Raw genomic sequence first — 26,012 nt, forward strand, 5'->3', positions numbered from 1 at the left:
ACACTTAATAAACAGCAAACTAGACAAAATGACTTACTAATATCACTTCATTTCCCCATCTAATATGCTCATAAAAATGAAATTCCTCTTTTGTAGTTGCAATGAGTTATGGGCATCAAGATGACGAATGATAAATAATAAGAGAAAAAAAATTGCATAGGAATTGTAACACTTTACGTTATTTCATATTAATTACTTAATTGCTGCTATTTTTTCTTAATTAAATAATTTATTATTCTTTTCCTTTCTTTTCTTCTCACTCTTGTGCACTTTTCAGGTTGTTCTTTCAGCCTGTTCATCATACTTTCAAAGCCTTTTTCTGGATCACCCCGCCAGACATCCAATTGTTATACTTAAAGACGTTCGATTTGCTGAATTGCGAACATTAATTGAATTCATGTATAAAGGTGAAGTGAACGTAGAATATTGTCAATTATCAGCGTTACTGAAAACGGCTGAATCATTAAAAGTAAGATGAAATAAATAGCATATATCCATTAAGTGATGCATAGTAATGACATTGTGAAAATTGTAATAATAGGTTAAGGGATTAGCAGAAATGACCAATCAAAGTACAGCATCAAAAGAGCCGGAACGTGATCGTGATTCAGATCGTCTTCGATTACATACGCCAACAACACCATCAGCTGCGCCATCATCATCAATAAAGAATGAAATTCACGAGTTGTCAAGTAAACAGCAGCGACTTGATAATGATATATGTAGTCCATCTCCTCCATCTCGTGTTCCCTCATCTCCCGGATCATCTCTGTCGTCAATATATCAAAAGAAATTATTAACAACAAGCGCATCAGCATCGGCAACTACGACATCTATAACGGGCAGTAGCTCGCATCATATAGATTCAATTATCAAAGAAGAGCCGACATTTAATGATCATCGTACGCATCATCAGCATCGGAATGATGAGTCAATGGAAGATGATGATGATGACGATGAAAATATTCATATGAAAAATGAAGTTGGTAAGATAATGGATTATTTCTCACTAATGTACAGCTATGAATATTATATATATTTTCTTACCCATTTATTAGGTCTCAATATGACTTTGAATTCATCATTACTGCAAAATTCAATATCATCGTCTGTTAATTCTACATCATCATTAGCCGATATGCAATCATCTCGATATTCAAGTAATTTATTGGGAAACTCATCGAATTGTGGTGGAACGCGACAACAGAGTCCACTTAGTAGTGATTTACCGGGACCATCTGGGATTGGACCCATGCAACATGCGCCATTGGTAAGGATATTTAATAGTTTGGGATTGATGTAAGCGAATTATTTGATAAATTATTTGGAAACTACACAAGACACAAGACACATTGTGTAGAAATGGAGAAAAATGCAAAGCCAGAGCGGCGTGAGTTTAACTCGGGGTCATATTCGATGAAATCAGGTTTCAGGCTTAACTCACGTCGATCTGGATCGTCCTTTTTGCCTTTTATTTGCCGTGGGCCTTCTGTAAACGATTTATAATAAAATATATATGTAATTTTTTGAAAGATTATACTATGGGGAATATTCAGAAGAATATAGCTTGAATTCGGGTTAACTATATTAGAGTTTGTAAAAAAAACCACAGGCTTTCAGACAAAAAAATCATGCCACCAGCCTTATATGTACGATAGGTTGATTTTGAAAAGTACATGAAGAAGAAATGGCTAAACATCCGGCCCCAGGTTGATTTGTCTTTAACATGAGACCGAATTTAATCGAATTTAGATTGAAACCAGAGTCACGCTGGTCTGTGACCGGTTTTTTTGTCATTTCTACGTCGTGTGCTTTTTAGAACAGTCAAACAGTGCAAGTATGCGTATTTAAAATGCAGAAAATTCAGGCTTATGGTGCTTGGTCGAACTCTAAAATGAACCGTTGATTGGGAGTTGTGATTGCTATCTCAACTGATATTGCTAAATATTATGTGCCATTTCAACTTGTATTCATAAACATTAAGCTGCATAATAGCCGAAAATTTTCTAACAACCTCAAATTTAAATTTTATTTCAAGTCTCTAAAAAAGGAAGCAGATTGGGATCGTTCAGATGATAAGGAGAGCTCATCGTCAGAATACCGACACTCACATGGTGATATGGTAAGTTAAGAACCTTTTTCCCTATTTTTTATAATTTTTCTAACCGAAAGAACGAAAAAAATAAATAAAAATCGTTATATTCTATTCTACTCGATATCTTTTGTATTATGAAAAGTAAATATTATACTTACGTAAAGATCCATAAATTTTAAAAGCTTGCATGCAAAACTGAATCTTTCCTTCCTTTTTTCCAATTCGCAATAATAATACGTAAAATAAAAAAAAAGAAGGAAGAGATTTTTCGGTTCAGAAAGCTTTTTTCTTGAACAAAAAAAAAATTGGATTGAATGTTTTCGGAACAGCAAACAAAAAAGTAAATTTTCCGTGTTCAACTTTAAGTTTTTTTTTTTTCGCTGCATGATTTTTTTTATCCTCCTATTTTGTAATTTTTTTTAGTGCATGCAAAAGAATCATTTTTATTCACTGTATATAAAACTGTACATTGTAGATAGTCCTAGACATATTCACGAATATCATATTTTTTTTAGTTTTTATTACGTTTTTACTTACCACACTTTCATGACTTAAACCAAAAATAATAAAAAAAAAACTTTATTTTTGAGTCTATATACATAAAGTTATAGCTGCAAATCAATTCTCAACATTTAAAAATCATTGCAAAACGCATAAAGTGAAAATCAATTATTCAAAAAAATATGGATGAGGTATGGACGTTTTGAATTTGGGGAGCGCGGTTAACGAATGGGAATTTTTTTATGATTTTTTAGGGAATGTTAAGGTTATGCAGTCAATTTCTAAAATAAATTCACATGTGCTCATTGCACAGATAATTCCAAAGTAATGAATTGTACTTCCATACAGTCTTTGCCTTTGCTAACACGATGAATTAACTAATTTTCTAACTAAATGTTTTTAAATATATGTCCGATCCAGCTCGTCTGCTTCCTCATCTGTATCTCTTAATTGATGTTTTGTTGACCTGCTTTTATGCAGATGCTTCATTTTTAAAGTCCAATCCTCAAGGATCCTTTACATTTCCATTCCAACAAAGCTAGTTTTACCAAACTACATTGCATCCAGATTTAAATCGGTTCAGTTCATTTGTATTTTTACTCGCAACACGAATCAAGCTATTTAAAACAGCATCATCCAACATCCATAAATAGCAACTTCCCATTAAAAATAAATTAGATACATTTAAGCAGCGCATTATTTCTAACGCCAAAAGTCAAGGTTTCGGGGAACTTTTTCTTGCGAAATTAATGAATATTTGACCCTGACCTAATACGCAGACATATTATGGTCAGATTTTTTTGTTTTGTGCTATGATCTGTAATAACAGGTATTAATTTCGTATTTTTAAAGGAAGTTGTATTAAACCCGAATAGCTTAAATTGGTTAATCGATCATAAATTTGACCGTAAGCTGGCGTGGTTCTAACTTGGTTCTGAATGTGGCACTTGGTCATATTTCCGATAGATTAACTGAAGGGAAGTTTCTTGTTTTTCTTGGGATCCCGGGAAATCCTGATCCCGATAACGAGAAAGCATAATTCTACCTTCTGATATCCCAAGTATTACCGCCTTACCCAAAACAATATGTAAGATTCCAAACCCCCCATACCAATAATCCAGAGTAAATCAAGCTAAATTTCTTTTTCGGCAGATATGTCAATCTGAAATTGAGGTTATGATATATATATGATATGGTTATACGATATGATGGTTCAAATAAACCAACATAAAGTAGTCAAAAAATAGACAGAGAGGAAGAGTGTACAGCTGGAATATACACACAATAACACAGGAAAAAGGAAAGGATTTTAATCGATAGTTATTAAATAATAATCCAATCACAGCCACAACTCACATCACAATTTGTGTCTAATTCTCTACTCAAAATGTGCTCCAAATTTTTTTTTCAATCCATTCCAATAACACAAAATATCGAGACACATCTCCATCAATTCAATCATTGTCAATATTTCATTTGATTCAGCTTTTTTTTGTTCCATTCTCTACGAATTTGACTCGCAACAAAAGGCTTTTCTTGTTTTCCCATTTTGTGTGCAGTTGACTGTTCTGTTGATGTAATTGCAATATTAAGTCTTTCTATTTTTCGTCTATCAACCCAAACGATTTGACATCGATACAAATAAAAATTATTATTTTTTTCAACTTAATGATGAGAAAATTGCAGGCACACAAATAAAAAATTTCTATCGACATTCTAGTTTTAATGAATTTTTTTTTCCTTCAATTGAATGTAATCGCTAACGACCTCATGCATATTGTATAATCATCCCTGCATTAGAACGAAAGAATGAGGCATTAATGAAATTATTGAGTGTGTGTATTGTGTGTGTGGATGTGTATGAATACATGCGACTGAGTAGAAATAGGAAGTTTTAGGATGTTAGAAGATAGAACGCAGTTTTGAGACTTTAGAAACTTTGAACTGCATAATAGTAAAAGGATGTGTTGCATATTATCCATGAAAGACTTGAAACACAGTTGAAGGTCATTATAAAGACCAATATTGTTGATGTCCTAGTTGATGTTGTCTGTTGGTCTTAAATTCAATGAAAATGAGTGTCAAAAAGTGGATGACTATCCATTGCTGGCACTACACTATGGGGCAAAATGAAAAAAAAAGGGACATTCACTTTGTTTTTTGGACATTTTCGAATTACATCTAGTGGGTATTATTTTCTTGTAGTACATATAGCAATAGACTTGCATGCCAAATTTCAGGTCATTTAGTGCTGTTTGGTCGATTCTGGAGCTGTTTAAAGTTGAAAAGTAGTGAAAAAACAGATTTTTTCACATCCTGTTTGACTCGGGAAATTCCATATTTAATTAAAAGATATTGAAAAACGGTTTTCGGTTCCTAATTGTACTATATAAGAGCTTTAATTTTATATACTGGAAAGTTTATATGTACTGGGTTTTAATGGCAGGGCTTTAGAAAATGTATGAAAATACCAGGAAAAAAAGCTTCAGGCGTTCGGAACTGACATTTTTAGGTCGATTTCCCCATACGGAGCCATACTAGCTTAAAGTACTTACTTTCTAGTTTTCAAAACCGTTAAAACCTTTACAATAAGTACTGGGGAGCAAAAGTTATTGCATTTTAAGTTTTGGACGAATTTTTTTCTCAAAACTAATATTTCTCATATAAATTTAGAAAATATCGGTTGATAATAGTTTTTTTATGTTTCTGTATGAATTTAGCCATTTAAGAACGATTAGTGAAGAAATTTTTACAAAAAGTTCAAAATTCGCCGAGTTAGAGGTACATATGCTATTTGACGACTTGACCCTTTTTCTCATCACTCAAATGGCTATAACTTTTACATGACTAAATATTTTTCAATTCTGTTTCTTGTTTAGTGTAGCTTGTTATAATACCTTTCCAACAATATATAATACTTAATAGTTGGAAGTAGTCTTGGTCGTGAAAACGGACCCTGTTTGTGACTGACCCTTTACAAAGAAATTTTCAAAAAAGTCATTTCTAAAACTACCACTTAGAAATTAAATAATATAATGTTTTTGTGTTTTTTAGGTCAAAATATGATAGTTATGAATCTCAAAACACAAAAAATCTCATTTTGTAAACTTTCGACAACTTTAGGGGCCTTTATATGTAATACTCAGGTAATCTCTCAATTCTCAGATATGAAACATTTTTATTGACTTTTTTTGATTGATATTCAATATTTACATTTATTTTGTGCAAAATATATCAATTTTAAAAAGTTTGGGTCGAAAAAAAGTGATTTTTGACTATTTTGTTAAAAACAGGCTTAGGTAGGCCACATTTAAGGCACTCCAGTAGCCAGTATGATTAAGTTCTATACATGTTTTAAACATATTTATAAAGGTAATAGTAGTAACTAGTAATAACAGAAAACAGAATGGAAAAATATTGGTTCTAAAAAAAGTTATAGTCATTTGAGTGGCCAAAAAAGGGTCGAGGAGGGCAACCACCATAGGCAAAATCACAAAAATTCAAAAATTTACGTTTATTTTGACAAAAAATGCATTATTTTAAATTAATATGACATAAAATTAATTTTTATTCAAAAAACTTCAAGAATTTCATTAAATTTTTGAATTTTTGTGTTTTTGCCTATGCTGGTTGCCCTCCTCGACCCTTTTTTGGCCACTCAAATGACTATAACTTTTTTTAGAACCAATATTTTTCCATTCTGTTTTCTGTTATTACTAGTTACTACTAATACCTTTATAAATATGTTTAAAACATGTATAGAACTTAATCATACTGGCTACTGGATTGCCTTAAATGTGGCCTACCTAAGCCTGTTTTTAACAAAATAGTCAAAAATCACTTTTTTCGACCCAAACTTTTTAAAATTGATATATTTTGCACAAAATAAATGTAAATATTGAATATCAATCAAAAAAAGTCAATAAAAATGTTTCATATCTGAGAATTGAGAGATTACCTGAGTATTACCTATAAAGGCCCCTAAAGTTGTCGGAAGTTTACAAAATGAGATTTTTTGTGTTTTGAGATTCATAACTATCATATTTTGACCTAAAAAACACAAAAACATTATATTATTTAATTTCTAAGTGGTAGTTTTAGAAATGACTTTTTTGAAAATTTCTTTGTAAAGGGTCAGTCACAAACAGGGTCCGTTTTCACGACCAAGACTACTTCCAACTATTAAGTATTATATATTGTTGGAAAGGTATTATAACAAGCTACACTAAACAAGAAACAGAATTGAAAAATATTTAGTCATGTAAAAGTTATAGCCATTTGAGTGATGAGAAAAAGGGTCAAGTCGTCAAATAGCATATGTACCTCTAACTCGGCGAATTTTGAACTTTTTGTAAAAATTTCTTCACTAATCGTTCTTAAATGGCTAAATTCATACAAAAACATAAAAAAACTATTATCAACCGATATTTTCTAAATTTATATGAGAAATATTAGTTTTGAGAAAAAAATTCGTCCAAAACTTAAAATGCAATAACTTTTGCTCCCCAGTACTTATTGTAAAGGTTTTAACGGTTTTGAAAACTAGAAAGTAAGTACTTTAAGCTAGTATGGCTCCGTATGGGGGAAATCGACCTAAAAATGTCAGTTCCGAACGCCTGAAGCTTTTTTCCTGGTATTTTCATACATTTTCTAAAGCCCTGCCATTAAAACCCAGTACATATAAACTTTCCAGTATATAAAATTAAAGCTTTTATATAGTACAATTAGGACCCGAAAACCGTTTTTCAATATCTTTTAATTAAATATGGAATTTCCCGAGTCAAACAGGATGTGAAAAAATCTGTTTTTTCACTACTTTTCAACTTTAAACAGCTCCAGAATCGACCAAACAGCACCAAATGACCTGAAATTTGGCATGCAAGTCTATTGCTATATGTACTACAAGAAAATAATACCCACTAGATGTAATTCGAAAAAGTCCAAAAAACAAAGTGAATGTCCCTTTTTTTTCATTTTGCCCCATAGTGCACTATCCCTGCCTAAGACTTTCTAGAAACAGAACTAATCCGTGTGATTTCTTATGGATACACTAAGTATCAATTTGTACTGCTCTTATAGACCTTTGGGACATTAGTGATGGGACATTAGTGATGCGTAGTTTTAAAAGCTTAATAGCTTTTAAAGTAGTAGAACCGACATGAGCTGTCTGTTCAATGTAAAATCATTATCAACTTCAAGGTCATGTTAAGTCTCAAATTTGTGTAATTTTTGAGTCCGGCACTGAGATTGTGACTAGGACCGAGACTACGAGGGATTTCTTTGAAGTTTCGGTCTCCAAATCTTGAGGCTCAAACTTATGATCTCGGACTCGAGAACACTTACTCCTCAAAATAATGACGAGACTGAGATTAAAAATCCTAAAAAGTCAAATTTGATATCAGTAACTTTAAGAACTGATAATGATAGAGTCCAATATCTAGTTCCTTAGATTTCATACAGACAAAACGACACCCATCATCTACCAATTTTATCAACAATATTTCTACCTTAAATATTTCCAAGAATCATGTGCGATTTATAATATAATAACAGCAATTCTTTCTCTAGGTCTGCTTACTCATATAATATGTACACTATCCGCAATGCGAGAGAATCATGTAATATGAAGAGAAAACCGCATATTTTCACATTATGATTATGCAAGACTCGCAAGCCATCATGTATATTATGCTTAATCACATCAATTCCTTTTTTTTCCCATAATGCACTACCAACTCGATCTTTTCAATCAAATGGCATATATATGTATAGCTAGAAGTGAATTTACACATAGGCTCTCATGCTATTGGAATGCATGAAACACGAAATAGCGTTGAAAATTTAACGCAATTTCGATAATTATTATTGTAAACGCAACTATGCACTAGGCTTGCTCACTTCTTCTTGTTCTTGTTCTCCTCATTTACTGACAATGCGGAAATTTTTTTAATGCCATCGGAATGAGAAGTCTCCTTACATTTTTTATTCTACTTCCACCCACTACAGACGGATCGATAAAGTCCTACACTTAGGATACTCACAATTTTTTTTTATGCCTCCTCATTTTCTTTCTTTTCTTTGATTTTCCTTTTTTTTCATACGTTCGTTGTTTACTCATGATGTACTGTATGGTGGAATCAATATCGTCATTTTCTGGCTGTATGTAAAAATTCTCAAGCTTCTGTTTCCTTCTCTTTGCCTTTTTTTTCTCGGCTCTCTTTTTTGTTCACTTGTAGACGAGTGTGTATATAAACAGACGAAACTATTGTTGGGTGTAAGGACTGAATGGGATTATGGATATGTTGACACCGTTGGATGATTTAATGATGGGAATATTTTGGGACAAATTGTAGAGCTGCGGCTAGCTGGAGTGATGGGAATGGGTGATAGTATATACTTAGAAATAGTCTTGGTCTTAATAGAGTCATTAGTGTGTAGTTGAAAAATAGAAGAGGAATTGCTCTAACATAGCCGATGTTCAAACTTTCAAACGAAAATGTCCATACCTCTGTTCTGAGTGAAACAGGCTGTAGTTAAGTGCCTCTCCTGAACATAGAAGAATTATTATCATGACTATGTTCACAAAATTGAATACACGCAGTTATATGGATTGAATGCAATCATGACCAAGCTAACTTAGTTGAGTATGTTCATTGTCTGTTAGGGTATGTGTAGTGATTGGCAAGCATTTGGTTCAATTTTGGCATGGTAGCTCAAAAGTCGTCAGTTTGAAAACAAATCTTGTCATTTCCAAATAAGTGCTTTTTTAGGAGTTCAATTACTCCCTTGTTTAGACAAAGTCTCAAGTCCCTTGTTTAGACAAATAGAGCTTAAGGCAAGGTTAAGTTAAGCAACGGATCAGGAACATTAAGTGAAGCTTTAATAATAGGAACGAGATCGACAAGATTACTTTATGAATGGATTATTGATAGAACAAGATAGAACAAACCTGAATGTTTCACGTTTTCCAACTGCGGATCAAAACAAGAACCTAAATTCATACTTTAAGCATTAATGATGCACTTTAATCAGAGTTGCAATCTGTGACAGGTCAACAGAAACAGTCCATCTGTCACAGGTCGTTACCTGTTGACAGGCAGAAAAATTTGGCCTGTCACAGGTCTGACCTGTCGCAGGTCACGCCTGTCACAGGTGATGGCCTGTCGACAGGCGAAATTTTTCTGCCTGTCACAGGCGCGACCTGTCACAGGTGTCACCTGTCACAGGTGATGACCTGTCGACAGGTCAAATCTGTCTGCCTGTCACAGGCCTGACCTGTCACAGGTTTCGCCTGTAACAGGTCTTCACCTGTCGACAGGTCAAATCTGTCTGCCTGTCACAGGCCTGACCTGTCACAGGCCTGACCTGTCACAGGTATCGCCTGTCACAGGTGATGACCTGTCGACAGGTCAAATCTTTCTGCCTGTCACAGATGCGACCTGTCACAGGTCTTCACCTGTCGACAGGTAGACTTTCATCTATCTGTCACAGGTTTGACCTGTTTCGGTTATTTAATCTATGTTTTTTTGTTAAAAATATGAAAAAATGAAAAATATATGAATGAAATTTGAGATTTGAACTCTTTTCTCTGAAAACAAAAAAAAATTGGATAAATTTTGAATGAAATTTTATACTTCACAAGAGAAAAATCTTTTTTAAAAGATGACAGGTACATATAACAGAAACAGGTCAAGCCTGTGACAGGTAGAAAAAATCTGCCTGTCGACAGGTGAAGACCTGTGACAGGTGTGGCCTGTGACAGGTCGCGCCTGTGACAGACAGACAGATTTGACCTGTCGACAGGTGAAGACCAAAAATCTGTGACAGGCAGAAAAATTTCGCCTGTCGACAGGCCATCTCCTGTGACAGGCGTGACCTGCGACAGGTCAGACCTGTGACAGGCCAAATTTTTCTGCCTGTCAACAGGTAACGACCTGTCACAGGTCATCTTTTGACAGAACCTGTCACCTCTACCTGTGACAGGTACCTGTCATCGCAACTCTGACTTTAATAAATATCCTCAGAATACTACATAAGCTTAATACACAAACAGTCATCAACCATCACCACTAAAAGCTATAGCATCAGTATAATCTCAAACAAAAAATCACTTCAACTCCATTAAGCACGGTTTGAATACTACAGACGTCTGTCGATGTCTGAATGAGTGAGTGAATGTCGAATAAAAAATGAGTAATAAAAGGCAATGCACAAATACTTAATGTAATGTATTTTTCAACTTCAGACGCATTTCAAGCACTTTAAAATAGGAAGTAAAAAGAGACCTCTCTATTCTTCTCACTTTCATAAAGTGCGACATAATTCTGACTTTCTTTTTGTTGTTGTTGTTTTATTTCAAATGGCATTGCTGTTAATGAAAATGTGCGACTTTAGTTCTTTATTTTTTCGGAAAATGAGGAAGAATTAAAAATGCACTTTTGGTGTGAGAATGTGTAGGTTTTCTAGTCTGGTGAATTTTAAATGAGGAAATGGAAAGAAGCTTTTGAAAACACATTAGAATTGTGACTTGAATGCTTTGAAAAGCATACGTCTGTGCATTTTATGTGTGTCTCGATAAGTCTTTTGTTGGAATGTGAAGGACTTTGTTGAATGTGAGCCGTAAAGGCTGGTGTATTAAGTCTTAGTGCATGAGTAAATGTAATTTTGGAGAGTTTTTATTGAAGTGTGGGATGGATTATTATTTTAGGGAATTTTATGTGGATTGTAAAGGAAATTTAAGAGAGGGTGGTGAGCTATAAATGGAGGGAATGGATTTGAAGTTAATTTTTGAAGCAACATCTTGATTTTAGGATGCAGTTTGGTGCTAATTGGAGGTGAAAAGGATTTTGGGGTTTGAAATTTTTGTACACCTCAAATAATAAAACAAAGTGGGGGTGTGGGGGAGGGGGGTGCTCATAATGTCGACCACGCTACGGAATCAGTAAACGTTCCCTAATCTGTGTATGCAATGTGAATCATCAAAGCTTAAATTATGTTTTTCTCATAGATTTTCATATCATTTTTATTTAATTCTGCTTGAAACTTTATGTGTATGCTCATTTGTAGATGTTATTTTTGTAAATATTTTTAAATCCTTAATTTGCAACTGTATTTATGTAAATAATTTCTTCTCAATCTTCAATGTACGTTATCGATCATCATACTCTGTAAAAATTTCATCCAAAAAAAAGCAAAAAATCATTATCCATTTTAGATTGATTGTTGATGTTAAAAGTAATTAAATAAAAAATAATTTTATTATTTTTTTAAGTCAGAATTTTGAAAAAAAAGAAAAAAAAAAACCAAATTTTTCATCATCCTTAAAAGCAGTTTTCTTTAATTAATTCATGTAATTTGTTGTGTTTTTAATGATCAAAGTGAATCATTTTGAATACTTTTTATTATTTTTAATTATTATGTCAAGAAGTTGATCTACGTTTTTTGAACATGGCTGTGCTATATAATCATATATATATTTTTTTGAGTTTTATTTTTGAAATATCTATTTTACAACTATATTTTTAAAAACAAACAAAAAAAAATCCAATCCAAAATTTTAAAAATAAAAATTGATTTTTAATTTATTAAAAAAAAATATAAAATCTCTTTTAAAAGTTGTGCAAAAAAACGAAAAAAAAAACCTTTTTAGGCCCTCAAACAAAATTTTTCCATTTCGACACACAAAACAACTTTTTTTGGATATAAAAATAATAATTGCACAACTTTATCAAGAATATATTTCAAAAATCTATCAAAATTTATTTTAATTTTTTCTTTTTCTTGTAAAATGTTGTTTTTAATTTCGTTGTTTTTTTGAATAAGAGTTAAATCAAAACGATCCTGAGGTTGCTCAACTTTGCACGAAGATTATGAATTTTGTGATTAAAATATTATGGGAATGAGTGTGAAATGATTCCAGGAAGGAGTGACTTCAAAAAATTTTTAACAATATAAATTTGACGTCCATTTTCATGACATCTGTGAATAGAAGTTTTGGAATTGAAACTTAAAAAGTACAATTTGTACTTTGATTTGCAAAGAATTTTCATGACTTATTCGACCGACATCCTTGATGGAATCTATTAAAAGTTTATAATGCTTAAATTGACGTAAATTCAGAAGCTAAAGTAAAATTGATTTGGAAATTTCAACAAAACCAATTAAAATTTAATCCTAATAAATTGTATTTTAAATGTTTTCAACATTTCTAAATTTTGTTTCCAATCTGAAAACATTCGATAGAATTTAAGTTTATAATGTTAAAATGTGAAAAAATTCTAACTTTAAATAAAGTTTAGTGAACTTCAAAATAACAAAAAAGCAGTAAAAATTCAGAAATTTAAATATTTTTTCAATTTTCAATTTCTACCTTGTTATAAAGTCAATTTATTGCATTAGTGAATCTAAGGTTCTCCAGCAAATTTGTGGGTTTATTTAAAAATAACTTCAAATCTCACCGTCCACCGTCTAGGCTACACCCCTGATTCAGTGCTCTTAAGTCTCAACTATGAGCTCAAACAAGGAATTTTTAACCTTTTTCAATTATACTAGTTTTAAACTTGAATTTAACAATTTTCAAACAAGACTAAATACTCCAAAAACATAAAAATGGAACAATTTCACCGACTAAATACTCCAAAAACATAAAAATGGAACAATTTCACTGAATATTTCAAAATATTTTACCACAAAATTTCACAAATTTTCAATCAAACGTTGTGCAACCTCTAAGAAAAAAATCAAAATTCCACCTGCAAATTGATATTTTTTTATTACAAATTAAAATTCATCAAAATAAAAGAAAAAAAATAAAAATTTTTGTTTCACCGAAAAAGAGAAAAAATTAACGCAAATTTTTGTTATTGATTAGCATTTAAGCTTTATAAACAAATTTGACAAATCTGAGTGTTGAATGAGAACCTAAAAAAGTTATTTTTTGCGTGCCAAAAAAACAGTGAATATGAAATATAAAATGGAAATAAGTTGACTTATTAACACACCATATATTAATTAAACGCCCGTCAACTGTCCAGCTCCAGACAAAAATCGAACCTCAACTTCTTGAAAAAAAAAAAAAAACATAAGACACAAAAGAAAAAAATTTTTACTAAAAAATACTCAAAATAATAATAATATTATAATAATAATAATTTAGAATTAATCTAAAACAAAAAATCTTTAAATGATTTTTGAACCCAAAAAAAAAAAAATATTTTTTGTAAATTTTTTAGAGAATTTTTTTTAGTTGATTAGTTTTGGTTTCGTTTTTATTTGCTTATATTTTTTTTTATTTACCTTTTCCTCTCGAAAAAATAATCTTGAATCAGAGTTGCATACAGTAGAAGGACGTACCTTCTTAAAATGATGAGATTGTCATTAATTGAGAACGAAAAAAAAGAGATTTGTAGCATTTTATTTAATTTTTTTTTAATTTTCTAATACGGACAAAAAAAAAATTCAAAAAAATTAACCATCCTGAGCAGAACAAAAAAAGTTGTAGCATTAAAAAAAATATTACCTTAAAAAAAAATCAATCCAAAAGACACAAAAGAAGTTGACGGTTTTCTCTTTTTGTTTGGTTGCAGGAATCGTCGACGGACGTGCATGGTGAAAGGTCAAGTAGTGTCGTTGGTTTGCCAATATCGTCGTCTTCGTCTAGTGAGCTAAATAGCAGTGTTAATAGTAACAATAGTGGTCCAATATTTCCGTGTATGTATTGCGGTCAAACGTTTCCACATCAAAGTAAATTGACAAGACATATACTGTCACATTCATTGGAGACGCTCAAGTATCGAGAGGTATCACATCTACTTGGGCATACGCAACTTGGATTCTTGCCACACGACCTACCTCCGCCATCTCATTTTCCCAGTCGACAAGTCTCAATGGAGTCACTGGAGCCTTCTGATAATTCACCAATTGATATGGAGAATCCGTTTGGTAATAATCCTGGTACGAGTAATTCATCAAGTGATCCAAATGCTGGTGGTAATAATAGTGGCGGTGTTGTGCTGTGCAAATTCTGTGGTAAAAGTTTTCCTGATGTGTCATCATTAATAACACATCTACCAGTTCACACTGGCGATCGTCCATTTAAGTGTGAATTTTGTGGAAAGGCCTTCAAATTACGGCATCATATGAAAGATCATTGTCGTGTTCATACCGGTAAAATTAATTTAAATTTTCACTTTTTAGGAGCTTTTTTTTAAAATGATTTTCATGACTATCTAATTATTCATTTGCAGGTGAACGACCTTTCCGCTGCCAAATGTGCGGGAAAACATTTTCACGATCGACTATATTAAAAGCTCACGAGAAAACACATTATCCGAAATATGTGAGAAAATTTTTATCGCCAAGTCCTGTCGATAGTAAAGACGATGCACAACAATAGTAAAATCCATTTGATTTTCAAATAAAATCTTCTAAAATAATAATCTAAATAATATCATCTCTACGATTCCCCATTCTATCCTCACAAATCCCCCAAAAAAATGATATCCTTAACTTCTACAACCAACAACAACTTTATCATCATCAATGAATGAAAAAAAAACATAATATGAAGTATAAGATTTGATGAAAAAAATCTACAATAATTTTTATTGAAAAGCAATATTTTTTAAAATGAAAAAAAAAAAAATGTTTCCATAACAAAATATTACACAGAAAAAAAAATGAAAAATTTATAAAGGAAATTCAGCTCATATTTAAAGAAGAAGAAATTTTCATTAGACACACAAAATACACACAAAAAAAAATCAAGTTTGAACACATTTCGAAAGTTATTAAAAAAAATTGATATTAAAAAAATATTTCGTTAAAATCGTAGAATCTTTCCAAAAACAACAAACAAAAACTATATCGAAAATGTGGAAGTAGTTGGTGTGGATGGATGAGAAATTTGGAATGGAAAGTGGATTTACTGTGACTAGCTTGATATTTCTTTTGAAAAATTTAACTTTTTGTTTAAATTTAAAAGTTTTTTAAACAATTTAAATTTTGAAATTTTGAAATTTAAAATTTTAGAAATTTTCAAATTTAATAATTTTCAAATTTAAAATTTTAAAAACTTTCAAATTTAAAACATTAAGAATTTTCAAATTTAACATTTTTAAGAATTTAAGATTTTTAAGAATTTAAAACTTTGATATTTTGAAATTCAAAATTTTAAAAATTTTGAATTCTAAATCTTAAAATTTTTTAAATTTGAAATTTCAAGTTTGCTAATAAATTTTTAATTTTGAAGGTTTTCAAATTTCAAACTTTAAAAAAGTTTTTATTTTAACAGCAGCAGCATAAATTCCACAGAAATCAAAAATTTTCAACAATCCCACAAACCACTTCCAACCAGCATTCGCAAAAATCCATTTATTAATCATATAAAAATCGGCATCGCATAAAAAAAATCAACATTAATTGTATTAAACTATAACTGATAAAAATAATTAATTAATTAGAGAGTTATTGGTGCTACATATTATTAAAAAAAATATAAAATGAATTAATCCATTTTTACCAATTCGAAAATTTGTGCATGATTATCGACTCTCGAGTTTATTTTAGTTTCTCCATTTAGATGAACAAATTTATTGAGAAAAAAAGAAATTTTACTTCCATGCTTAGTGTGGAATCTTCTAAAAAAAGTTCGGCGTTTTCCGTTTCGTGTTTAGAAATTTAAAAATTAAACAATTTGTGACAAACTTTTTTTTTCAAAAATTCGCGTATCGCGTAATTATTTGATGTCGCTGTGGTGTTGATGGAGGAGGTCTTTTAGGAAGGTTAAAAGAGTTTTAATTCGGATTTTGGACTTTATTTGATTTTTGTCATTTTAAGGAGACTTGTCTCTTTTTAGTTTGAATATTAAAAATAGATAAAATAAACGATCAGGTGTCTTAGAGACTGTATTGTGTCATTCGAAGGGTTTGTAGACGAATTACGAACCACGCCTCAGAACCTAGAAATTCATAAGAATCTAATTATATTGCTGGCTCCTAAATGCTAATTTAGGAGAAAAATTACCCGAAAACTCTGGTTTATCCCTTGACTAAGACTAATTTTGTCAATTTTAGCGTATTTTTTTAAGAGTTCTCGAGGGTAAGACCTCGACTTCCCAGTCTTGGTCAAAGTCTGTTCCCACTTTCGGTTTCACTACCGAACGATCGGTTTCTGTTTCCGGGCTCGGTGTTGTTCTCCAAAATTCAACAAAACCGAAACTTAAGAAATTCTCAATTTTTTCGTCTTAATTCACCATTTTAAATTCAAATCAAATATTTTAGTCATTAAATTTTAAAAATTAATTGAAATTTTTTAAACCTTAGAATTTCAATTTTTTCAAAAGGACGTTCCTAACCCCCCAAAAGCGACCCCCTCCAACTCACCACAAAGCAAAATAAATAAATAAAAAATTTAAAGGATAAAAAAATATGAAAAATTTTTATAATTGGATGTAAGGAGCATTAGTAATATATAGTAGAAAATCTGTGATTTTTAATAAGAAAAAAAAGGAAGAAGCGCTATTGAGAGATAAAAATCAGTGTTTCAATGACAAGAAGATTAAACGTTCTCGTGTGGATTGAAACACTTTACAATATATATTTTAAGAATGCTTAACATTAAAAGAAAAAATTGCGGACGAAAATGCAAGAAATGTGAATTTTGTGGTCGTAAAAATTTTTTTGCGACGTAAAAAAAAAGAAGAAAATTTAAAAAAGGAAAAAAATGAATTTCTTGTTATACAATTGACTGAATTATATTTATACCTTTATCCTTTGATAATGGAAAAGTTACATGCAACTCAACATGAAGGAATTTATAGGTTTTTCAGTTGATCCTAGTAGAATTTTTATACATACACTGAATAAATTTTTTCAAAAAAAACACATACACATACAATACAATACAATAGTTAATAATAATAATGTTCATATTATTATTATTATTTTTAAAAAATTTCTAAAGCCATAAACAATTGAAATAGTTACAAAAAAAACCTACAGAAATGTGAAAGCAAATATATCAATAGTTACAGTTGAAAAATGATGAAAAGAAAGAAAAATTATTTCTATACCACAATAAATCAGCAATAGATACAATAGACATACAGATACAATAATAATCCTTCCCATTTAAGGTTATCCTACAGTTATAGTCCTCAGTAACGATTTTAATTATTTTCTTAATTTTTTAATTTTGTTAACTTTTTGCTATCGAATGATGGAAAAATTTGAATGATGAGGAAAATGTATTGGAAATTAATTTGAGGTTCTGGATCTCTAGCAGTCTTTGAATTGACTTTTCTATACAAAATACGAGTCAACTTCGAGCTCTGAAAAGACAGAAGAGTTTGACTGAAACTGTTTCAAATTTCAGTTCTAAAATAGTTAAAATTTTAATTTTTAAAAATTTAAATGTATAAAATTTTCATGATTTTTAAGATTTTTGATTTAAAAAACGCAAAAAATCACAAATTTTAGATTGACCCTGATTTAAAGTTATAAAATTTTTAAGGATTTAAGACAAACTTTCAGTTATAAATCCTGAAATCCTTGAATTTTCAAAATATCAAAAATTTTAAATTTTTAGTACATTTTCCTCATCAGTCAAATCCATCTCTACAATAATTTCATTTTTTTATAATATTCCTTCATACAACAAACCTGCAATAGCTATTTTTAAATACAACAGATCCTATTTTAATTAATTAAACCAATTTTAATTAACAATTATTTTCCAATTTACTAACCCAAAATTACCGATGAGAGAAAATTTTATTTTTCTTTATTAACATAAATCCCCCCATTGTCCCCCAATTTTTCCCCCCTTTTTCAAATGGCTGTTGAATGTTTATTAGAAAATTTTAGTTTAATTTAGTTTGAAAGGTGTAAATTATAGCGAAAAATTTTTATGACTTAATCTCAAGAGATCTTAATTGTTATTAAAAGAAAAAAAGAAAAGTAAAAAAACACACACATACATACACAAAAACACACATAATTAATACATTGAATGTACAACTCTTAATTGATTGTAAGCCTAAACAAAAATGATTCGAATATTTGCGGAGATGATGAAAGGAATTCGTTTTTATTTTATTGAAAATGAATTTATTAAAATTAAAAATAATTTTTGCGTTATTTTCTTAAAATAATAAATTTTCGTCTCTACGATAACACACAAATGATAAAGCATATAAAGTAAGAGAATGTGTCAATTTATTTAGAAATGAAAAGAAAAAAACCAATACAATTTATAAGAATTTTAATTTTCGTTACCCTTTTTATTATCATTTAATGATGAATTATTTATTACAATTTATTATTTTTTTATTTTGTAAATTATATGTTTCATTCAAACACAAAACACACATATATACAAATTGATGAAAGAAAAATGCGTTCCTTATTGATGATTCTTATATCTTTCACATACAAAACTTTAGTTAAGATTTAGTTTTTTTTGCCCTGTCAGAATTTCCTTCTCCTTTTCAAATAGATAAATTAGAGAATTTATTTTTGTCTTTTTACCACTTTAAGGTGTCTTTTTGAGGAAATTTTTTAATAATTTGTTCAAAGTCCTGATGACTATTTCTAACGGTTTTTGGTCTATTCGGGATTATTGTCGAATTCAACTCGAATTTCAAATTAGGTTGAATTCCAGTTTATTTCAAACTTTGAGAAATGCTCGATAAGTTGAATTTTGGGATTTTATGATGAATTTTGATTCAAAATTGTAGAACCTTAAAATTAATCCTCCAGAAGCATTTTTAATTAGAGTTTGTACAAAATTGCAGACCTGCAACCAAAAACCCAGATCTGTAGGCTTGTATGGTAAACCCCTTCAGAGGCTTATCTATAGAGGTCATACCCCAATTTCGGACAAAATTCTTCAGTTAAGTAGGAATTTGTGGGGAAAAAAATATTAAATTCTCCCAAAATTGTTTAAATCCCCTCTAAATATTCGGGATAGTACCCAACAACCTTCAATCACTATAAAAGTTCATAACAAGTTATTACTTGTTAAATACCAATTTTCATTAAATTTCCTATTTTCTTACATCAATAAAATGTTGAATTGGATTGTATATCTCCAAGAATCTAATTATATCCCCACAAAAAGGACACAAATGACAAAAGAAAAATCATCAAATTTATCTAAATTAAAAACCGAGAAAATAAGTTAGTTTATTAGTTAATTATTAATTAAGCGAGATGAAAATCAAACTTTTAAGAATTTTAAAGAAAAGAAAAATTGTGAAAAAAATCAAAACACACACAAAACAAAAAATTTGTTAATTTTAAATTATTAAATAATATTTTCATTAGTTTAGTGCTTTTAGTTGCTTAAGTTATTATGATTATTGTCCTTTTTACGAAGGATGATAAAGCCTTAATTATATAATTATTATAGTAAAGGAATTAATTACCAAAAAATATTTTTTCGAAACCAAAAATTTTATGAGACAAAAAAATTCAAAATTATTTTTTAAAAATTTAAACTTTATTTTAAAATTTTGGCTAATATTTAACTTGGTGTGAAGTTAGCTTGATTTACTTTTGGATTATAAAATTATAGCTAACTATCCACCAAATAGAAAATTGAGATTTTTGAGTCAATAAATTTATTTTTCAAAATTTTTAAAATGTGAGAAAAAAAATTTGTGTTCAACACAAAAAAAGTTACAAAATGAAATTGAAATCATTGGCTGTGAATCGTTAATTAAATTTAATTTTAAATTTTTCTATTTTGTTTTGAATAAAATTAAAGGAAAAATTTTTTATATAAAAAAACCTTTTGGATGAAGAAAATTTACAAAATTATTGGCACGATGGATCTCAAATTGTGATGAAAAAAATCAAAAATTATTATTTAAAAATTTTTATTTTTTGGCAAACTTTGGCTGTATATTTCGGAACTTATTTATAGTCGAAAAAATATTTTGTAATTATTCCTAAGAATTTTTTGAATGGATGAAGAAAAAAAAACAATTTTGATGTAAGTTTCAAAAAATGGCAAGAGTTTTGAGGATCAATTTGGTGTAAAATGATGAATTTAATGAATATTTATTGTGTGGTTGATGTGGATTGTTACTAAATATATGATGATAATTCAATTTTTGGATGACATCATTTTCTAAAACACTTCGCTTAAAAGACACTATGCAGGAGAAGAAGTCTTTATCCAGAATAGGACAGTTCGATTAGTCGTTCCAAAATCTGAACCCAAGCTGTACATGACTTTGACTTGATGCCAGATTCGGTTTCAATATAAGTCTGTATCAACCATGGTTGATGCCTGAATTTTGATCGATTAACAGATTTTTGTTGTTCATATATGATTTCTCGATCTCCTTTTGGCATCCAAATTGTTGTCTTGCATCTCACAATCTGGATTCATAAATATTCGTAACATATTTGAGCACAAATAATTTATAAAATTCTTTGAATTAGTTTAAAACTCATCACTGTATAAAAATGATGATTTAATCAACTTATGTCCACAAAAGTTACCTTTTGAACAAGAGTGGTTGCAATGTCTAGTTTAGGGCTTTCAATTTCGAGATTGAATTATATGCAATCCTTGGAATAATTTCAGAATTCAGTACAATTCAATCCACGGAATTGAAAACCCTAATCTATGTTATAACAAAGCGTTTTTTTGATTACTGACAAACTTTTTTGGAGTTCTCCATAAAGTTAACTCAAAACGAAGATGTGTTTAGTTATTAAATAGACATTACACCTTAACAGATAATGAGAACACACAACAAAATGCCGTAAATCATGAGTAAATTCAATCAATCTAATTGAACATTATAAATTTTGTTAGCATACTCATGAGCATGTTCCTTGTCTGGTCAATTACACTACTTCAAATAGTTCACTTGAGTTAGTAAAGATCATTACTATTTCCCATCAAAAACCCCGACCAAAAAAATATTCAAAAACTCATCAAACACTACCAAAGACCCCTCTCAACTCCCGAAAAAAAAAGTTTATGAAATAGTTTTATTTTTAATTTTAATTTCTCTTTTTCTTTTTTCTTTTTTGCGTTCAGTAAAAAAGTTGAAGAAAAAGATATAAAAAAAATTTATGAAGAAGAAAAAAATTGGATATTATTTGCAATGAATTGTATTGATTTAATAAAACATGAAAAAAACATTCCTGTTGAGAAAATTTTTTCTGATTTATTATTTTTTTGTTTTTTTATTTAAGCTTAAATTATGAGTTATTAAGGTTTGGAATATTGGTGGAGCATAATTGGGTAGTTTTGGGAATTTAGGGACAATTTTGAGGTTTGCGGTCTAGATTGACTTTGAAATTTGGGGATTCGGAATGGTTTTTTGGAATTTCTGATTTTTGAGTCAGTCTATGGATCGATCAAGACTACATCTGTGCCTAATTCACGCCCAAAATTGCTCAAACCTTCGCTCTTCATTATTTCATTTTATGTTGTCTTTCACCTCCTCTTTTGTTCTACACAAAAATGTTCACATTTATCTATTATTTTAGCAAGGAAAATTTCCACAAATACACACAAAAAGAGACCATATCACTAACACAAAGGCTACAATATTCATGTCAATTTGAAACCGAAACAAAATAAAAAAAGTGAAAAAAGTTTCTGCAATAAAATTTTATCAAAAAAATATGTAAATTTTCAATTCTCACGGTCAATGACCCGTTCGGCGTAATAGCAAGGAAGAAAAAAGGTTTTTCAAAGCTCAAGAAAAATTCACTGACTGTACATAAAAGACACTCACACACATACAGAAATGAGACAAAGGATAAAAAACAAGCTTAATAGAATTTTTAGATGAATTATAAAAAAAAAAAACAAAAAAAATTACAAAGAACATTTCATGAAAGAAAAAAGAAAGTTTTTTTTTTGGTTCTATTTCAGCACATGCTGCTTACAGTCATTACACTGCGATAATATTTGGAGTATTTCACTAAAAAATTCCAACCGTGCGTGGTACCCTTGGGGTGGATTTTTTGAGAATTTTTTTAGAATTTTAAATTTCAAAATTTTCAGTTTTAAATTTTAAATTTCAAAATTTTCAATTTTAAATTTCGAAATTTCAAAATTTCAAAATTTTTAATTTTAAAATTCAGAATTTTCAATTTTAAAATTCAGAATTTTCAATTTTAAAATTCAAAATTTTAACCATTTAAAATTCCAAAAAATTCTCCAAATTACCATCAAAAGGCAAAAGATACAAAAAGAATGAACAGAATCACAATTTAAGAAAGAAATAAACCCGTAAATAAAAAAAAAAAACACTTTATTGTGAATGAGAGCGTCAATTAAAAATTTTCATTAAATTAATTCCCGCACTCATTCACAATATCACGCTTAGAGTGCCTCTTACAATTTTTAAAAAAATATTTAAACAAAAATTAAAAAAAAATTAATTCACAATTATATAAACAAAATGAAAAAAATAATGAAATAATAAGAAAAAATTTGTAGGACTGCGGTTGTTGGGCATGTGTGTAAATGAGTATGAACTTCTTAATTTTTGATCAACAGAAAACAAATGATAATTAATTAATTAACTGAGATGAATTTGATCAATTAAAATGTACATTTGAAGAGAAAAAGCATTAAAGTCTCTTGAAAGTTAGTGACTAAAGCGCATTCTTCCTTTCTATCTGATGGGGTTTTTTGGAAATTTATAGTTTAAATTTAATATTTGTTAAATCATTTTGCATTTTACCACCTGTGCTACACCCCGTATTAAATGTAATAAACTCATGTCTTTGAAACCATTGAGATAATCAAGGATTCATGGGTTTAGAACTTATTAATTTCAATTTTATGAATCTTGATGATTTTTGATCAATTTTACATCCTTTGATTATTCTTTTCAAGGGATGTAGGTTAAGTAGGGAGGGTTGAAACTGAAATCATATCCCTTAATTTGAGGCATAACCAAAAATTTTTAAAAGTTGATTTTTATTATTTTTGAATGAAATTTGACAATTTAAGGGGATGAAAAGGGAATGGTCGTAAGTAAGATTGGAGGTTTTCCACGAAAACCATTTTTAAAATATAAACAATTTTCTACGCCAATTTTCAAACAAACAAATCCTTCAGAAATTAAGGAAAAATGCGTTCTAATGCAAATTATACATTTTAAATCAATTCTTAAAAAAGAATTTCAATTAAGCGATTCTGATTGATTATAATTTAAATTTTCTCCAATCTCATTTCCATTAATTTCACTTCTTTCCAATAATTATTTGTTGTTTAATTTTTCCTTGCAACTTCTCTACAGTAAATAAAAATATAAATAAAAAAAAGAATAAAGAAATAGCAGCTCAGGGGCATCTCAAATTCTTCCATAACACAACAAAATTGAAATATTTAAATAAAAACAAAATAACAAGAAAAAATTATATCAATTAATCAATAGACCCAGTTAAAAAAAAATAGAAATTTTACACAGTGCAACCAGAATTAACAATTTAAAAAAAAATATTAAAAGTATGGCAAGAATTTCCTTAAATTCTAGGAAATATTTGCCAATGACGTCGCTCTCAATAGACCTGATTAACAGAATTTTTTATAACAAAATACATGAACACACTCTCACAGGCAGATAATAGATGAAATTTTTTTGTATACACAAGGAACAATAGAATATTACAATAGTCCTTAAATTGGGATACCCATTTTTCTCTCAAAACTCATTCTCCGTGACTCACGTGATTTATGTTAGAAAATTTTTTTACATGATATAAAAGATGATTGTTTAAGTTGATATTTACATAGATTCATACATTCATATTGAAATTGGCTTCTTTATTAGATTTACATTAACCTTTTTGATCTCGACATAATGGAAAAAATTAGAAAATCTTGTATTATTTTATAGGTTTTGTCAGAATGGTAAATTTTGAGTGATTTTTTGGTATACTTTAGATAAGAACTCGGATTTTGTATGGAGTTAAGTCGACTTGAGTCTCCTAATTCATTCAAAATTCGAGTTCATTCAAGCTGTTTTACTATCGGAGCTATTTTTGATTGGCAATAAATATTTTGATCAATTCGAATTTCACTTTAGACACACTAGCTCAAAAATGACTAGCTCAAAAATGACTGAGTTGGTCTGAAAATGATCAAAAACTCTTGATAGAATTATGGATTATCGATGGCTCAACTTCGACAAATTCTCGAGATTGAGACGAAATTTTTATCAAACTTTATCTGAGCTATGCAATTTTGTTTTAAGAAAAATTGAAAAAATCTTGAAAAATCAACATTTTTACGATGATCCTGAGCAACATAAATGAACATGACTCCGCTACGAAGATTTAGGACTCCGTTTCACCTCTTTGGTTAACACGAAATACAAGTTGCCTTTTTTAAGAAGCCATTTGGGAGACAAACAAAGGCGGCTTTCATTTGGTGTTAATAGAAGAGATTTTGCGGAACCTTAAAAGTTCCATGGTGATGCTTTCTTCATTTAAGTAGCTCAAGAATGTTTAACTCTTGATTATAAGCCTGATTACATGCTGAAAACAGCTCAAAAGAGTCAAAGTATACCAACTAATCCACCAATATCCTTTAAAATTCTGATTAAATTTAGACTTTATTTCATAATTTATCTCAAACATTTTCAATATGAATGCAGTTATTTGAGTGCCAATTGCTAATTAGACCATAACTTAATGATGAAAAACATAAACAATTTTTAAGTTTTTTTTACACAATACAGAATAAATATGCAGAATCACTACGGTTCATATAAAAATTTTGTTATTTTTAAAAAGTAAAAAATTGAAATGAGAATTTTCACAGTGAAAATACGTAAAAGAAATTATCAAAAAAGGAAGTGAATGATTTTTGACATAAATTTCGTAAATTTTTTTAATTTCGACACACATCTCATGATACAGACAAAAAAGGAATCTCTTTAGTTATTTTAGAAAACAAAAAAAATGAGATCAAAAAAAGAAATTCTTTAAATTTTTAAAATTTCAAAACTTTTTATGTTGGAATGTCAAAATAAGCAAAAAAAAAAATAAAAATAAAAATGTGAATTAAAGAGATAAAAAAAATGTTTAAAAGTAAGAAGGAAAAGGAAAAAGAAGAAGAAGAAATAAAATAATTTACACTGTAGTGCCTGTTCTCCCAACAATTTATATGATGATATGAAGAAAAAAAACATATAATAATAATAATGATAATTATGATAAATATGATAATACCAATAATAATACTAATGAATAATGATAAAAAATAGTGATAGATATTTTGCAAAAATAAAAGTTTTTTGCATGATTAAGAAATTTTCTTCTCATTTGTCTGAGTTTTAAGTTTTGTTTTTCACGAATTTTCCTGAAAGTTGAATTTTTTTGAGAGGTTTATTGATGGTTTTAATGATGAGCATAATTGACTTATAGTTGCA

The 26,012-nt window shown here is 29.4% G+C and overlaps 1 protein-coding gene across 2 annotated transcripts in view; it reads left to right on the top strand.

The window, feature by feature from the left end:
* The first annotated feature begins 281 nt into the window (after positions 1 to 281).
* Positions 282 to 26,012, top strand: part of LOC139089121 (uncharacterized) — a 31,731-nt gene continuing 6,000 nt past the window's right edge. For both annotated transcript variants that reach the window (XM_070638560.1, XM_070638561.1), the window contains exons 1-4: positions 282 to 469; positions 542 to 986; positions 1,059 to 1,270; positions 2,039 to 2,122. In XM_070638560.1, the coding sequence (XP_070494661.1) occupies positions 398 to 469; positions 542 to 986; positions 1,059 to 1,270; positions 2,039 to 2,122 (813 nt within the window). In that variant the 5' untranslated portion in view covers positions 282 to 397. The remainder of the gene's footprint in view (positions 470 to 541; positions 987 to 1,058; positions 1,271 to 2,038; positions 2,123 to 26,012) is intronic.

Source organism: Chironomus tepperi, unplaced genomic scaffold (assembly GCF_022539635.2).
Source record: "Chironomus tepperi strain 1889 unplaced genomic scaffold, CSIRO-AGI_Ctep_v1 contig_175, whole genome shotgun sequence".
Lineage (NCBI taxonomy): Eukaryota > Metazoa > Arthropoda > Insecta > Diptera > Chironomidae > Chironomus > Chironomus tepperi.